Genomic DNA, 15,411 nt, shown 5'->3' on the forward strand with positions numbered 1-15,411 from the left:
CGTTGAGCTGCTCCTTGGTGCAGGGCTTGGCCGAGGAGGGCTGGAGACGCAGCCCCTCGCCGAGGTCTCGCCGGCTGAGCGGAGCCCGGGTGGGATTTAGCAGCTCAGCGCGGCCGGGTGCCACGGCTTTAGCACGTCTCAGGTGTCCTTGTCCCCAAAACCCAGCTCCCGGGTCTGGGGGACGTTGGTTTTTCCCTTGACAGCAGTTGTGTCCCTGGCTGGGCCGGCTCTTCCAACCCCCAGCGCGGGAGCGTTGCGGCACGTATCGCTTTGCTTTCCCAAAAACCCAGCCCTCCTGAAGTCGGGTGTCAGCGAAGCAGCAGCTGTTTAATTGGTCATCAGCGCAAGCTTTGCAATCAATTCTTTTTGCTGCTCCTTTTCTTTGGGAAACAAGGACACACCAAGAAGAGAGGACATTTCGTGACGAACGGCTGCTCCAGGCAGCGGGTTGCTGATCTGCTCCATCCACCGCAGCGGGAGCTGCTCGGGGCTGGGGCATCCATCACCTCCAGAAAGGGGGTGATAACCCTCCCGCCCCGCACTGTACGTGTGCGACGCCAGGACCTGGCCTCAGAAATGTCCCATCTTACTTCAACTCATCCCCTTTCCCTTCCTCTCCTGCCGCTGTCGCAGATCTGAGATGAGAAGCACCCACGCGCGCGTGGCCGCCGTGGCTGCGGGCTGTCGGCTGAGCTGGCTTAAACCCGGGGCCTGGCAGCATCCTCAGCACATCCCTGTCTCCGCAGCAGCCCCCCCAGCCCTGAGGCTTGGTGTGGGGGGCACGGCTGGTCTCTCCTGTGCTGCACCCCGGGAGCTGAGCAGCCCGGCGCTGCTGAATTAATTACATGTGGGGTTTCACGCCGCGGCGCTGCCACTGGCAACGTAGGTCTCACAGCTCTGGCCATGGTGGGTGAGTGTGCACCCTCCTCGGCATGTGCCAGCGCCCCGATGGCTCCCGTGGCACCTGCCGTGTGCTGGGAGAGAGAGGGACGGGGAACAGGAACAGCGCGTGGAGGGGTTCACCGGCGGCCACGCGAGGAGGTGGAGGCAGAGCTGCTCTCGACGCCGCGTTTCCGCTCGCTCTGCAAGTGGAGTTCGTCGATAACTAATGGCCTCAAATTGCACCAGGGAAGGTTTAGACTGGATATTAGGAAGGATTTCTTTGCAGAACGGGTAGTCAGGCGTTGGAATGGGCTGCCCAGGGAGGTGGTGGAGTCCCCATCCCTGGAGGGGTTGAAGAGTTGGGTTGACCCAGCGCTGAGGGATCTGGTGGAGTTGGGAATGGTCAGGGTGAGGTCAATGGTTGGACTGGATGATCTTCAAGGTCTTTTCCAACTTAGACAATTCTGTGATTCTGTGTGATAACGGCGGTTCGGGGCTGCCGAGGTGTTGTGAACCTCAGGAGGAGTTAAGGTTGGGCAGGGGCTCTCCAATTCCTTCGCTCTTCCTGTGCACCTCGCACCCGGCCTGCAGCATCAGTGAGTCCGACCCTGCTCACGCCCCGGGTCTTGCCTCTGGTGGGTGCGTGGACCACGCGGAGGAGACCGGAATTACATCAGAAGCCAAAACCAGGAGAGGAGAGCAAGTAAGAGTCACTAATGTCATTAGAGGAATTATGGAGAGGATTTGCCATAACAGATCAGACCATCAGTCCTTCAGGACCAACCTGCTGACTCTGGCAACGGCCAGTGTGGTCTGCATCAGGGAAAGGCAAAAATCCCCCTCTAGTGTGGGGCAGTAATTCCTTCCTGACCCCTTTGGTGATCGGCTTATGCCCTGAAGCGTGAGATTTGATTACCCTCTTAGACTTAGAAGGTTAATTCTTCTAGATGAGGCTCGTGCACGGCAGCAGGGGAAGGTTTGGGGTTTCTGTCCCGGGTCATGGGGAGACGCGCAGGGTGGGGGTAGCTGGTGCTTTTGTGCGACGGGGCTGGTTAAATGGCAAATCGTCGCTTTTCTCTGCAAGAAGCATGGGTGCCAAGACAGAGGGGTGCTCCTCCCCCCCATCCCTGTCTGCAGAGGGAGTATCCCCTCATCTGAGAGGGGCGATTTGGTGTTTTGGGTTCTGCTGGGCTCTGCTCAGGTTGGTGGTTGATTTTGGGCAGGTAACCCCATAGAATGCCAAAATCCCAGAATCCTCTCGGTTGGAAAAGCCCTTGAAGATCCTCCAGTCCCACCATTAACCTCACACTGACCCTTCTCCCTGCACCATATCCCATGCTCTCCTCCGTTGCTCAAGGGCAAAACCCAACCACGCTTGTTCCTGGTCTTCATGGCCAAGAGCCGCCCTCTTGCTCGCACGCCTTGGCCTCACCCCGTTGCCTCCGATCTCAGTGGCCAAACGGGCTCGTGGCACCCAGCAAGGTGCTTTTTTGCCGAGGTGTCCCCGGCACCGGCGGCTGCAGAAACAACCGCCCTCGGCTGTTCCCTCTGTCTTGGCGGAGACGCCGCGTGTTTTCCTCTCGAGGGCTCCTCGGGCTGCTTCGAGCGTGAGTCAGAGCAGCGGGGCCGTCTCGGCGGGGGACAGCGAGTCTCTGGTCGGGACGTGAGACCAGAAACGCTGCTGGCGAGGCGCCGGGGAGCCCTGGGGTGGTTTTAGTGCCCGTCCTGCCGCGGGCTGCAGCAGCAAAACCGCGGCTGGGTCCCACCTGAAGCCGTACGGTGCGGCCATGGCTGCGGTGTGACGGTCCAGGGAGCAGCCAGGTTTTGGGTGGCCAAGAGGTCCGGGATGCCACCGGGAAGGGGGAATTGCCGATGACACCAGCGCTGGCCCTCAAGTAATTTAATTTGTGTCACAGCGCGCCGGACCTGGGGTGGACACTGGCAACGTGAGCGCTGGCACCCACCACCCAGCCGCACGTGGCGGGGAGCGGCAGCGCGGGGTGCCAGCCCTGCGCTTCCCGGGGGATGAGGCGATTAGAGCCGAATCTCGTTACTGGTTAATCACCTCTGGGAGATGGTGGGGAGGGGATGGGCAGCCCGCCGCGCCATGCACACCCAGGGCTGCCCCTGCTCTGCCCTCCCACTGCGCGGGGGGGATGCGGCTCTGTCTCGAGGGGGTGCGGGGTGGGTGCTGCCGGCGGCGTCGCAGCGGCGATGGTGCGGACGGGGTAAAGCTCCGGGTTAAGCTCTTTGGGCCGTGACTGTAACACCGCTAACTCGAGTCGAGCGAAGGCAACAGCCTCGTTCGCTCTCCTCCCTCAGCACTGCAAATTCAAGTGTTCAGCTGCAAAATCGATGCCGTGGCGGAGGCCCTAAGTGGGGTCGAGCCCTCCTGTGCACGCGCGCGGCGAGGAAGCTGCTCTCAGCACCCAAGGGCATCTCAGCTCATCTCCAGCCCTTCCCCGGGCTGCTGCTTCACCCCCGACAACAATGCTTAAAGCAAAGCAGTCACCTCCCTGCCTTTTATTTTCCTTTTTTTATTTGCTAAGAGGGCACTGGCCAAGCATCACGCCTTTCCCGTTCAGTTGTGGAGAGGTGAGGGATGGAGACCCCCAAACCAGCTCCCTCCCCACCGGCTGGGGCTTGTTCGGAGCGTCGCAGCGAGAGCTGAATGTGGGCTGGGAAATACAGCAGGTTTTGGAACCTGCACCCAGCTCTGTCCCTGTCCCCCCAGCAGCTCGCAAGGATCAGTCCTGCGAAAGATGCCTCGTTGGGTGACAGCTCTAGTGACAGCTCAAGGCGGGGCAGGTTGGGAGGACGAGGGACGCAGCTGCGGCACGGTGACCCCGGGTGAGCAGGCGATGCGGAAAAATGCCCCGACAAGGTCATGGGGACAGCAAGAAGGAGGCAGGACCCAGCTGGGCACCCGGTGTGGGGGGCTCAGGGTGCATTTGGGGAGTGTGGGGAAGCAAGAGAGGGGTGTGGAGCAGCACCCCGACCTGCTTCAGGGTGGCTGAGCCCCCCAGCTCTGCGGCTCCCGGGGTCGGGCGCTCGCGGCGCTGCTGCAGCGAGCGAGAACGAGATCTCCGCTGCTTGAATATTCAACTTCAGAAAAAACCCAACAACCCGCAGCCCCCGGACAGATGGTAGCTCTGCTGGGGATTTTGCTGAAATTTATTTTCTCTTGATTTGGCAATATGTGATTTCCAACGCTGATAATCATCTTTGTGCTTGTGAAGTGTCTGCCTTTGGAGGATCCTAAAATAGGCGACAGTATGAACCAGTTGGAAGAGCGGGGTGAGAGAGGAGAGCTTGGGGTGGTTGTCCAGTTGGGGAAACTGAGGACAGAATATTCCCTCTGCCCTCCCCTTCCTTTTGCTCTTCCTCCAGGGGTCTTCCCAGTGTTCTCCGGGAGCTGTCGGGTCCGTGGCAGCGTGGACACGGCTCCTGACCTTCTCTCCTTGCTTTCAGGTGACCTTCACCAAGCGCAAGTTCGGCTTGATGAAGAAAGCCTACGAGCTGAGCGTCCTGTGCGACTGCGAGATCGCCCTGATCATCTTCAACCACTCCAACAAGCTGTTCCAATATGCCAGCACCGACATGGACAAGGTGCTGCTCAAGTACACCGAGTACAACGAGCCCCACGAGAGCCGGACCAACGCGGACATCATCGAGGTGAGGCCTTCGCCGTTGTGGTGGAGTCAGGGCCGGGTCTGGCACCGCAGCCGGATGCAGGAGGTCGATGTAGGGTGGGGATGGGAGCGAGCAGATCTCCGACCCTCAGTGCTGGCCTGATTTTGCTTCTTTTTTGGTCCAGCCTACAAAAATAATCAGTTCTGGTTTGGTAGAGTTTGAAGCTGTCTCGAGTTATGTGTTGACTTACTGCCATAAATTGAGGTGCAGGTTTGCTTTGTGGGACTTCCCCGTCGTGGTCCAGGCAAACCCCGGGATGGTTTTGGAGGCATCTCCTGGGGCGGCTGCACTGGGATGCCTTGGTGCAACTGGTGACATTGCCCCTGTTTGTTGTTCCACACGCACACGGTGGGTTTGTGGAGGGCACCAGCAGCTAAATCACAGAGTAATTCAAGTTGGGAGGGACCTTTGGGTGCCGCTGGTCCAACTCCTGCTCAAAGCACGGCCAACCTCACAGGTAGGTGAGGTTGCTCAAGGCTTCTCTGGCTGCATTTTGTGGATCTCCAAGGCTGGTGAGTCCAGTCTGACCAACCCCAGCACTGCCAAGGGCACCGTGTCCACACCAGCATTGCAGGAGATGCTTGGCCACCATTTGCCGTTGGTTGACCCTACAATGGCCCTCTCCACCGCTTTGACCTCATCCCTGGTGCTGGCAGAGCGTTGCCGGGCTCCAGCACGGGGCTTTTGGCTCATGGGAGGGTTCCAGTGGCATCTCGGCCGTCGGTCGCGTCCTCTGCCCTGGGCAGCTGCCTTCACACCTGGGCACATTCCAGCAGGTGAAAGGCTTGGCTGGGTAATTACTGACATTACAGGTGGCCATAAATTAACACCCACAGGGATTGAGTGGAACAGCACGGCCCCGCGGAGGGCCCTGGGTGGGTCGGAGGCAGCCGCTCTGGTCAGACCCCACGGAGGGCCCTGGGTGGGTCGGAGGCAGCCGCTCTGGTCAGACCCCGCGGAGGGCCCTGGGTGGGTCGGAGGCAGCCGCTCTGGTCAGACCCCGCGGAGGGCCCTGGGTGGGTCGGAGGCAGCCGCTCTGGTCAGACCGCGCATGGCACGAGGCTTCGCTGCTGGAGGAATCGGCTTCTCCCGCTGCTCGGGCTGTGCCGCTGCTGCCTTTGAATCCCTCCGGTGTATCTTGGGCAGCACGCTCAGGCTTTGATTTCATGGAGAGGGAAGAAAAAAAACCCAACCCACCTCCTAAATCTTGCTTCTTTTTTCTGCTTTTTTTTTTTTTTCCCTCCATGAAACGTGTCTTTTTGAAAGGTTTTCACCTCATCATCCGCCCCGTTCCCACCGATGTTCTGCTGCAGCAGACGTGGGTTGAGCCGTGGCCAAGCATCCAGCAGCACCCCCCTGCCCTTGCCGGGGTTTGGAGACTGTTCCGCCGGCGCCCGGTTGCGTACGGCCCTTCGAAATGGTTCAGAAATGTCCTTTTTGGCCTGTTTGAGCCAGGTGGTGCCCAGCCACCGTGAAAACGCCGGGGTTTTGCAGGCGTGGTTCCCTGCTGTGCTAGTCAGCACGGCCTCACCCAGCCTCTCCGGGATGCTCAGACTGCGGCGCTCGCAGCGTCGAACAGATTTGTCTTGGCCTAAAAATACTGTAAACATTTTGGGCAGCGTTCTCTGTTCCCTTATGGTCCAAGATGCAAACACTCCCAAGCCGACAAGTTACACACAGTCCTTGGCACCCAAAGAAATACTGTGTTTGCACCACATGAAAAGCTGGAGCTGCATCCAAAGCCGAGGAGAGGAACATCGGGAGCGGAAGGATATTGGTGGATGGCAAGAAAAAGAGCCCAAATGCGCCGGGTCTCGCCGGCAGAGCCGCCTCGGAGCAAAACCCACTGGGGCTCCGGCGGGTTTTGAGGCCACTCAAGCATCCCTCCCCATCCTCCTCTTGGCTTGGAGCGGGCTTAGGGCTGCTCTAACATTTTTGCTCTTTTCTCTCCCAAATCCCTCCCCCAGGAGAGCATTCCTGCTCTGGTGCAGTTTTCCATCTCCTCCCTAACCATCTCCCCTCACCAGGTCAGGTCCCACCGGCCCGGCTTTGTCCGCACCGTGCACAGACCCAGTTTATCTCGTATTTCTTGGTGGCTCCCAGTTGAACTCGACTCCTCCAGGAGTATCTTTGCATCCTCAAAGCTTCCCCAGCATCAAGCATTTATAGAGCCGTGAAGGCCCAGGCTGTGAATTTGCTACCAAATCTGAATTTAGGTGGATTTTAAGGGGCTGCTGCCTGCATCTGCTTTCCCTGTCACACCGGTGGCCCCTTTCTACCAGAGGATGCAACCCTGATTCTGGCAGCGTCTCAGAAAGGATGAGGAGCAACTGGGACCTGGGTGAATCGAGGCAGAAGCCTCTTGATTTCCTTTTCCTGGTGGAGGGGGAGTGAGTGGGGGCTCCACAGGCTCAGCTGAGCCAGGGTCTCCTCTCCCGGCCGGGCTGGGGGGCTCCTGGGGCCAAAGGTGCTGGTACCACCAACTCCAGGTGGTACAAATTGGTCTGTTCAAATTATGGTTTAAAACAACAGAAAACATGAGATCCCCCTTTTTTTTTGGTGCTGGGGGGCACTGGGGGCACCCCATCACGTGCTGCATGGGGATGCCCTTGAGGGGTTTACCCCCCCGGATATTTAGCAAGGGGCAGAGCTGCTCGGGGGTGAACGCACCCAGCCCTGGTTCAAGGGGGGTTCAACACCCCGGCTGCTTTTTCGGGGACCATCCCCTGTGGGGGCAGCTCCGTGTTTCGGCTGTCGGGGGCCGGCAGCAGCCGTCGGGAGTGGGATTCAGCCGCGCAACCCCTGCGGCTCACTCCGTGCCCAGCAAAGTCCTGGCCATTACAAGCTTTTAAGTCTGAGAAAATCTCTCGTAATGCAGAGAGGGGGGTTTCCTTAATCAGGCGGGGGACAGCTGAGGCCCCCAGACAGGCACGCTGGGTGCCACGTGCGCGCCCGGGCTGGGATCACGCCGGCTTTGCTCCTCGCTGTCGCTTCTCGTTTCCTCGCAGCCCGGCTGATGTGCCAGCTTCTGATAAGGGACTTGGACAAGAGCAGAGCTAGCCGGGCACGGCGATGCTCCAGAGCCAGTTGAAGTCACACAGAAATCTCTTTTCTTGGCTGAATGTCCTGGCGGGGGGGGGCTGATTTTTCCCTAATTCTCCTTCCTGGGGTTGTCGTTCCCCAGGGTGTATAAAATCAGGCATTTTGCAGGATGCTGGGGAGGTGGCGTAGTGCAGAGGCAGCTGCTGGTGCCACGTCTTCATTCTCATCCTCATTCTCATCCTCACCCTCATCCTCATCCAGACTTCCCCAACGCCTGCGGTGGTTGAGTCTCCCTCCTCTAAGGGAAGTCGACCACATCCTGGTCGAGCATCGTTTCCTCTCACGTGTTCTGCATTTCCTGCTGCTCCCTCACCCTCTTTGGGTTGGAAATCTGCTCCCGTACAAGCTGGGAGCAGGAGTGTTGCCTGGAATAACGGGATCTGCAGCAGGTCCTGCCGTGGGGGGACTCCTGATAGAATGGGGGGACCTGAGGGAGACGGGTCAGTGATGAGTGATTTTTTTTTTTTTTTACCATGTTCTCACCCTGATTTTCTCCTTTGAAAATTTTCTGCTGTGAAGGAATTGATTTTAAATCTACTTCGTATGAAAAATAGTCGTGTTCCACTGGATGCGACTCAGTGACAAGGAGGTTTCATGCCTCTCTGCACCTTCTGTTTTTCTCCTGGAAAAGGGAATGAGGAGGAACGAGGAGGAAAACTCTTTTCTAAAAGACCTCGCAGAGATCCTGAAAACAGCAATCTTCGGGTTTGATTCCCGCTCCAGCAGGATTGTTTTCCTTTTACATCATCTTGTCAAAAAGCAGAAAGCCTGGGACACACATCGTTTTGTCCAAAAAAATGAAAAAAAACAGCAGCCAACACTGGTATGGCTGGAAATGGCATTTTGTTGTCCTCAACTTCTTTTTGAGCAGTAATTGCTGCGAGCTGTGCTCCTGTGGCTCGTGTCCCGCTGCGACTCGGGTCTCGGTCACCCACAGCTGGTGCTTCCCGTCCCACCGCGCTGCACATTGTCCCTTTCCTCTGCTCCGCCACCTCCGGAGCCCGTCCCTGGCCCCTTCGTCCCCTCCCTGCCCGCAGCTCCGGCAGCCCCGTGCTGTGGCGAGGGTTATAACCCAACCTCACGTTGCAGGCAGCTGCCTGCAGCGCCCGGGAAGGGTTTTCCCCCTCCGTGAACAACCGGCTCGATGCTTCCTGGCGCTGCCGGCGGGTTCCTTACGGGAGCAGCGACGGTGGCACCGCAGCCGCCCCTCACGGCTCGGGATGCTGCGAACCGAGCTCGGCAGGGAGGTGTGGATCTCAAAGATAATTAAGTTACGACTAATTTTATGAAGTTAGCGGCCGGGAAGAGGGAAGAAACCAAGGCAACGGCTGCTGTCTAAGGTGAAGCTGTATCAGACACCAAATATATTAGACCCCCAGAGGAGAAAGAGCTTGGGAAATGCAGAGAGGGGAGATGCTATGAGCTGCTTGGAGGGGGTTTGCTGGGCCTGGGTGAACAGAGCTGCGCTCACCTCATTTCTTCACCTTCCTCGACAGAGTTGTTGAGGGAACAACCCCCGGGATGGTTTCGTGTGGACTTAGAAATGGCAAAAAGCCGTGGCCAGCGGCGTCTGCCCATTGCTCTTCCCTGCACTATCTTCGGGCAGTAAATACGGTGCAGAGCTGGGGGAGTTGGAAGATGCTTAAAAAAATCTCCTGGGCTGCTTCATTGCTTCAAATTTTAGAAAGGAGAAGGATGTTGTTGCTTGGCTGAAACCTCTTGGAAATTCAGTTGGGAGGTTCCCGTCTTTGAGAGTGCTGGGGGATGGAGGTTGCTCGTCTGATCCTCCAACTCCTGAACCCACTGGCAGCCTCTGGCAGAGGAGAAGAGCTTCCAGGGACATGAGGGATTACTGTCACGTTTCCCAACCGGGGATGGGAGAGCAAAGGCGAGAAATCCAGTTATTGTCCCTGCAAAGAGAACCACCGCGAGGTGGGCACAGCCCCCTATTAGACACCGGAGAGTCTCCCCAGCCAGCACCCTTCGCACGCACCCGAAGGAAACCCAACTTCATCCCTTCCACTGCTCATGGAACAACTTTTTCCATTTTGATTCTGAAAGAGAAGGAGGAAAAAGCCTTTTTTTTTAAAGAAGGGCTCAACTTTCCATCTTCGGGCTGCATCGGTGAAACAAAAGGTTTCGGGAAAAAAAAAAAAATCCACAAAAAGCAGTTTCCAAAAAAAAAAAAAAAAAAAAAGAGAAGGCAAAGCCGTTCCTTCCCCACCGGCAGCACCCGCTCCTTTTTTTGGCCCATTCTAAAAACAAGCAAGGACAGGTACAAAAATAGCAAAATAGTAGGGAAAAATCCTCAGGAACCTGCAGAAAAAGCCCTGGGAACCTCCCGTTCGTGCCAATAACTCGGATTCCCACTACCCCTGTCTATAAAGCGGCAACAAATAACATGAATTAGGGGTACGAGGAGTTATTATTAGGTAATTAGGTAATAATTATTAGGTAGCAGGAGCGATTGGTGACACCAAACGGGGCTTCAGATGCCACCGTGGTCGGAGCCGTCGCTGGCGGAGCTGGACGTGGACGGGGACTTTTCCCCTCTGCGGCTGAAATCGCAGTAACGAGCGTTCAAACGGCGACCGTGAGGGAGGTGATTTGAGTTGAAAACACTGCGAAAAGCTTCAGCTGGAGGGAAAAACGGGTTCGGTGCTTGTTGCTTGAGCGTTGCCACCGAGGAAGAGCTGCGGGAAGAGGCAGCGCCGAGCGAAACCTGCCCGCGGCGTTTCCAGCCCTTCCGGAGACGTCGCTGGTTTTTATCGGCTCCGGCAAAAATTCCCACACAAGCTCCGTGTTTCCCGGAGCTCGCAGGTAGATGAAAAAGTACGTTTTGGCCTCAAAACAGAGATATTTATTACTGTTTAGGAAGACAGAGGAGAATTGTCAAGGCTCTTTTTTTTTTTTCCCCGTGCTGAATTTGGCATGAAAAGAGATCAAGACTTCCAGGAAATTCTGTAGCTTTGACTTCTAAAAAAACTAAATTGGCAAGTGATGGTTCCATAATAACGCCTAATTGCTTTTGGTATTTTGAAAATAGAATGATTAAATGTGCACGTGCAATCTGCAAATGGGTTACTGAGCACGAAAGAGGAACTTTTGGGGTTTTCACCATGCGCACAGCCCGAAGGGGTGATGACCGGGCTCCTGGTAACGAGGGGGGAGATGTCGCGTCGTTAACTCTCTGCAGCGGCGCCCGGGACCTTCGCTGCTCCTCCTTGTCCCCGTCACCCCTCTGTGTCACCCGCCGCTGTCACCGTGCCCCGCACCCTCTCGCGCGATGCTCTTGCGGTGGGTAAATGCCACCCACCTGTTTGTGCCAGGGGCAAGGCGCTTTTTTTTGCTTATTAATTGTGATTTTTATTTTCCTATTTGTAAGAAGGTTTTTCCCTATTTTTAGCAGGAGAGCAGATATCATTAAGGTTTGTTTCCCCTCCTTGTCGTTGTAGTAATTGTAGGTGACGAATGTGTCTGAGCTGGTACGGGGCCAAATTCAGCTGTGGCGTAAACAGATCCTTTGAAAGCAAAGTCGTTTCTCTCCATCCATCCCCATGTTGTAATTCCTAAATTAGAGACACTCTGGCGTCGAAACCAACGGCCTGATCCTGACTCTTTAACCCCATTGAGCTCAACGACATCTTGGGGCAAAGGTGTAAATTTGTGCAAGGACAATTCCTTGTCTTTATAGTCCCAGGGGATGTTTCAGGCGGGGACCTGCCCATCTCAGGCAGCTGCCCATGTTCCCCATCCCCTCTCCCAGATCTCAAACTCTCCTGGTTGTGTTTTCAGACGTTAAGAAAGAAAGGTTTTAACGGCTGTGACAGCCCGGAGCCCGACGGCGATGACTCGATAGACCAGAGCCCCTTGATGGAGGATAAATACCGTAAAGGCAGCGAGGATCTGGATATCCTGTTCAAGCGATACGGTGTAAGTACCTGCCCCTTGGCTGGAAAACCTTCATTATATGTTTTTTTTTGTTTTGTTTTTCTTCTGTTCGATTTCCCTCCAACCTCATCCCCTCATCCCTCCCCGACACCCCCCCATGTCCCCTCCCCACCCCAAACGTAACAGGCGCTGAACAAGAAGCACAGGGAGTGCGAGAGCCCGGAAGGGGATGAAGTGTTTGCGTTGACCCCGCAGACGGAAGAGAAATATAAAAAGATTGATGAGGAGTTTGATAAAATGATGCAGAGTTACCGGCTCGCAGTGAGTAGCTGGTGGTCTGCAGCCCCCCCTTACCCCTCCCCGGATGCCTCCAGGTGACGGGGGGGGGGTTGGATTTTGCATGGCTTTGCTTCGGAGCCGTGCTGTGCCTTGGGAGCCGATGCGTGCAGCCCCCGCCGCCCCGAATGCACCCCGGATCTGATGGGTGAGAGGCACGAGGGACCTTGAGGGTCCCTCCTGTTTCCCACCCAAAAAAGCAGGAGCAACCCTTGGGAAAACCGTTCCCATTAGCTCCAGCATTCCTGAGCCTCCTTGGCTCCGGCCGGGCAGCGCAGGAGGATGTTGCTGTTCTCCCCTGCTTTGCTGCAAATACTGGATTAGGGTCTTCTTTTTCACCCTTTTCCCCCCAAAAAAAGGTTTTTTGCCTGGGTTAAGACCCCAGCGTTCACACGAGCTGGCGGCGGATGCCGACCCCTCACTTTCCTCCAAGACTCAGCCCGGTTTGGGTTATTCCGCATTAATTCCCCCCAAATCCACCGAGCCCTCGGGGCAGCTGGTGGCCGTGGCAGAAATCCAGGGAGGTTTTAGCTTGTGATCCCGTCACCGGGGTGGCATCAGGACAGCGCTGAAAGGGATTTGTGTCAGGAGATGGGAGGAGGAGGGGGACACGTTTCAAATTAGTTGTTAGTTCAAGGGAGCAGAGACTACTGATGCAGGCAAGGCTTCTTCAGAGGGATTAGCCCCGAGTCGCTGCAGCCATAATTAATGCTGCCGGGAGCAGAGAGGAGGCTCATTTTTAAGGGCTGGATGCAGTACTGCAAAAATTACACCCCCCACCCCCAAAAGAATTAATCTGCCCTTCTGGGCTTGCAAAGCCCCAAGTTAAAATTCCGGCTTTTCTTGAGAATTAGGGCTTGTGAAATCCACGGCTCTTTATTTTGCTGACTCAGCAGGTGAGCTCTGTGTCGCTCCAGGAGCCTCCAAAGGACCCCAAAAGCTGCATTTTCGGGAAGGGGTGGCTGCCCCGAGCCCGGGGAGAGCTGGGGACCTGAAGCAAAACAGGGTGCAGGCGGTGATGGCTGCTCGCAGCTCTGCTGTGCCAGCAAGCCCAGCCCTCCGGGGTGGGTTTAGCGCAGGATTAGCTCCTGTGAGGTTGCTCTGCCTCATCCTCCCGGGTTTCAGTAGTGGGGGCCAGGTTTCCACCCCGCCAAGGCTCGCAGGGGTGGGGGTACAGCCCTGGCTGGACGTGGCTCACACAACCCCTGCCAGTGGTGTAAAATAGGTCAAAAAACCAGCAGAGCTTTCTCCTCGGTGCAAAAACAACCTCAGAAAGCAGGGACTGCTTAGTGTCTGTGCTTTCTGCTGCGAAGGGAGGGCTCCAGGCGGGCTCCCCTCGCCCGAGGCAGCATCCAGACGTGGCGTAAAGGAACAGTCTGTGCCTTAAAGTCATTTTGGCTGGTGGCATTCAGGTGCTGGGCGCTTCGTAGTCAGGGCGTAGCATCTGGCTCCCCCACTAAACCTCCCCGTGCAGCGAGGGACTGAGCGACGCAGGTGGAGCGTGTGCAGTTGAAGAAGATGCTTTTCCTTTTTAACCAGCTGGGTTGGTTTTGTGTGTGACAAGAACTAACCAGACTCAACGGCCGGGAAAGCTTAACAACAGCCTTGGTCGCTAAAGAGAGGCCTCGGCCTGGCTTCTGCGTTTGGTGTTTGTCATCGCTTTTAATGAAAACAGAAATCCTGGGGGTTTGGCTGATGTGTGCGTCTTCTCCCCCAGATTTTGGAGTGATGTGCAAACCACCTTCTCTAGTTGTGCCCTCCCTGGGGTGGGGGAGCCCCGGGACCGCTTAGCTGGTGGGGCTGGGGCTGCAGCGTCAGCCTGACGCTGGTCGGAAGGTGCCGTGGGATAGATCCGGAGTAAAAGCACAACTCTGCTCTCGGGTTGGTGCACCTCGACCTCCCGGCTTTATCACGGCGTCAGCTTTTCCTTTCCCTCCCCGGGAACGCGCACGGTGATTTATTACACAACGCTGCTTCGGTGCGGAGGCAGCGCCCGAGAAACCTTCCTCCTCGCGGTTCTGCAGCCGCACAGAATAAGCTCCCGGGGTTGAGCGGAGGGAGGGCTCTGCCTTACAGCTCTGCCTGTCAGGTCTGGGAAAGGCCGAGCCAGGTCGCTTCGAGTGGCCAGTGGCCCTGGGAGCGGTGCCGTCCTCCACGGGCTGTCCCTGAAGGACGAGATGCCCTTGAGAGGCTGGTGGGGAGGGTTTCCAGCAGCGAGGCGTGGGTGAGCACCGGCCCGCTCCTTCCTCCTGTCCTCCCCTCTAACCCAAAAGAAAATCACCCATCTATGAGCAGATTTCTGGGGGAGGCCACAGGGCAGCAGCCCCCCTCCAGCCAGCTGCAGTTGGGGGTCCCTCTGCCCTCGCCGGTGCAGCCTGGGGGGGTCCCAGCTCCGGCTCTGTGACGGTCCCATCCGGCACTGGGCTGCTCTGCCTCTCCAGCCCTGAACAAATTAAAGTGGGACTTTAGCAAAGCCCCTGCTAAAGCCTCTAAGCAGGTGCCTGCTCCTGTTAACGAAGAGCAAATCAGTGACATAAGACAGCCGGGCAGGATAATCACGGCGAGTCTGGCTCCAGCGGGGACGCTGGTAGGTGAAGCCGGTCCTCGACCTGTGGGCAAGGATTTAGCAATGCTGCTGCTTCCCCCAGGTCAGCTCCTCCTCCTCCTCCTCCCCAGCAGCTCCCGGAGGTGCCAGGATGGATCCCAGTGTCAGCCGGGGGTTGTGCGGAGCAAAACGAGCCTTTCCCAGGTGCTCGGCCACCAGCAGCAGTGCCAGCCCGAACTGGTGGCCCACTGCCAGCTCTTTGGGAGGGCTCTTCCCATCCCGCCGGATGAGGAACGGCCTCGTGAAACCCCTGCGGGCCCCTCGGCCTCTGCGGCGGGATGAAGGGCAACGCCGAGCTTGGCCGCTCTCGGTTCCGCTGGGGGCAAACCACCACACTGCTGCCCACCACCTTCACGTTTTGGGGGGTTTCCAACCGCCCAAAATCCAAATAAATCCGGCCTGAAAATGAGAGCAAAGCAACTCGTTGCTGTGTCCGAGTGGACACCTGACTGCTCATCCTGGGCTTCCCTGGTGGGGTCCAGGCTCCGGTGCCCCCCTCCGATGCAAGCAGCGCAGGTCAGCAGTGAAATGGGGGCTTAGGGGAGCCTGGACTGTCCCCCCATTTTTCAGCAGTGGGGTGTTGCTGCTGCTGTGATGCAGGACCAGACCTGCTCTTGCTCCCCTGGCAGCGCCTGCTCCCCTTCACCCGCCGCTCTCTGTTCAGTCCGCAGTGCCCGCCCCGAACTTCGCCATGCCCGTGACGGTGCCGGTGACCAACCAAAACACGCTGCAGTTCAGCAACCCGGGCAGCTCGCTGGTGACCCAGTCCCTGGTGACCTCCTCGCTGACAGACCCCCGGCTCCTCTCGCCGCAGCAGCCGGCGCTGCAGAGAAACACCGTGTCCCCGGGGCTGCCGCAGAGGCCGGCCAGCGCAGGTGAGCAATGCCGTGACCCTTGGCACC

The 15,411-nt window shown here is 57.4% G+C and overlaps 1 protein-coding gene and 1 long non-coding RNA gene across 10 annotated transcripts in view; both read left to right on the plus strand.

Annotated features, from left to right (window-relative positions):
- Window positions 1-15,411, plus strand: part of MEF2D (myocyte enhancer factor 2D) — an 86,451-nt gene that overhangs the window by 45,449 nt on the left and 25,591 nt on the right. For all 9 annotated transcript variants that reach the window (XM_074852890.1, XM_074852897.1, XM_074852899.1 and 6 more), the window contains 3 exons: window positions 4,354-4,557; window positions 11,473-11,610; window positions 15,174-15,384. In XM_074852890.1, coding sequence (XP_074708991.1) covers window positions 4,354-4,557; window positions 11,473-11,610; window positions 15,174-15,384 — 553 coding nt within the window. The remainder of the gene's footprint in view (window positions 1-4,353; window positions 4,558-11,472; window positions 11,611-15,173; window positions 15,385-15,411) is intronic.
- Window positions 11,660-14,765, plus strand: LOC141936167 (uncharacterized). The gene is made up of 2 exons (XR_012626692.1): window positions 11,660-11,889; window positions 13,622-14,765. It is a non-coding gene; the product is annotated as an uncharacterized LOC141936167 (long non-coding RNA).

The sequence above is a fragment of the Strix uralensis genome, chromosome 32 (assembly GCF_047716275.1).
Source record: "Strix uralensis isolate ZFMK-TIS-50842 chromosome 32, bStrUra1, whole genome shotgun sequence".
Taxonomy (NCBI): domain Eukaryota; kingdom Metazoa; phylum Chordata; class Aves; order Strigiformes; family Strigidae; genus Strix; species Strix uralensis.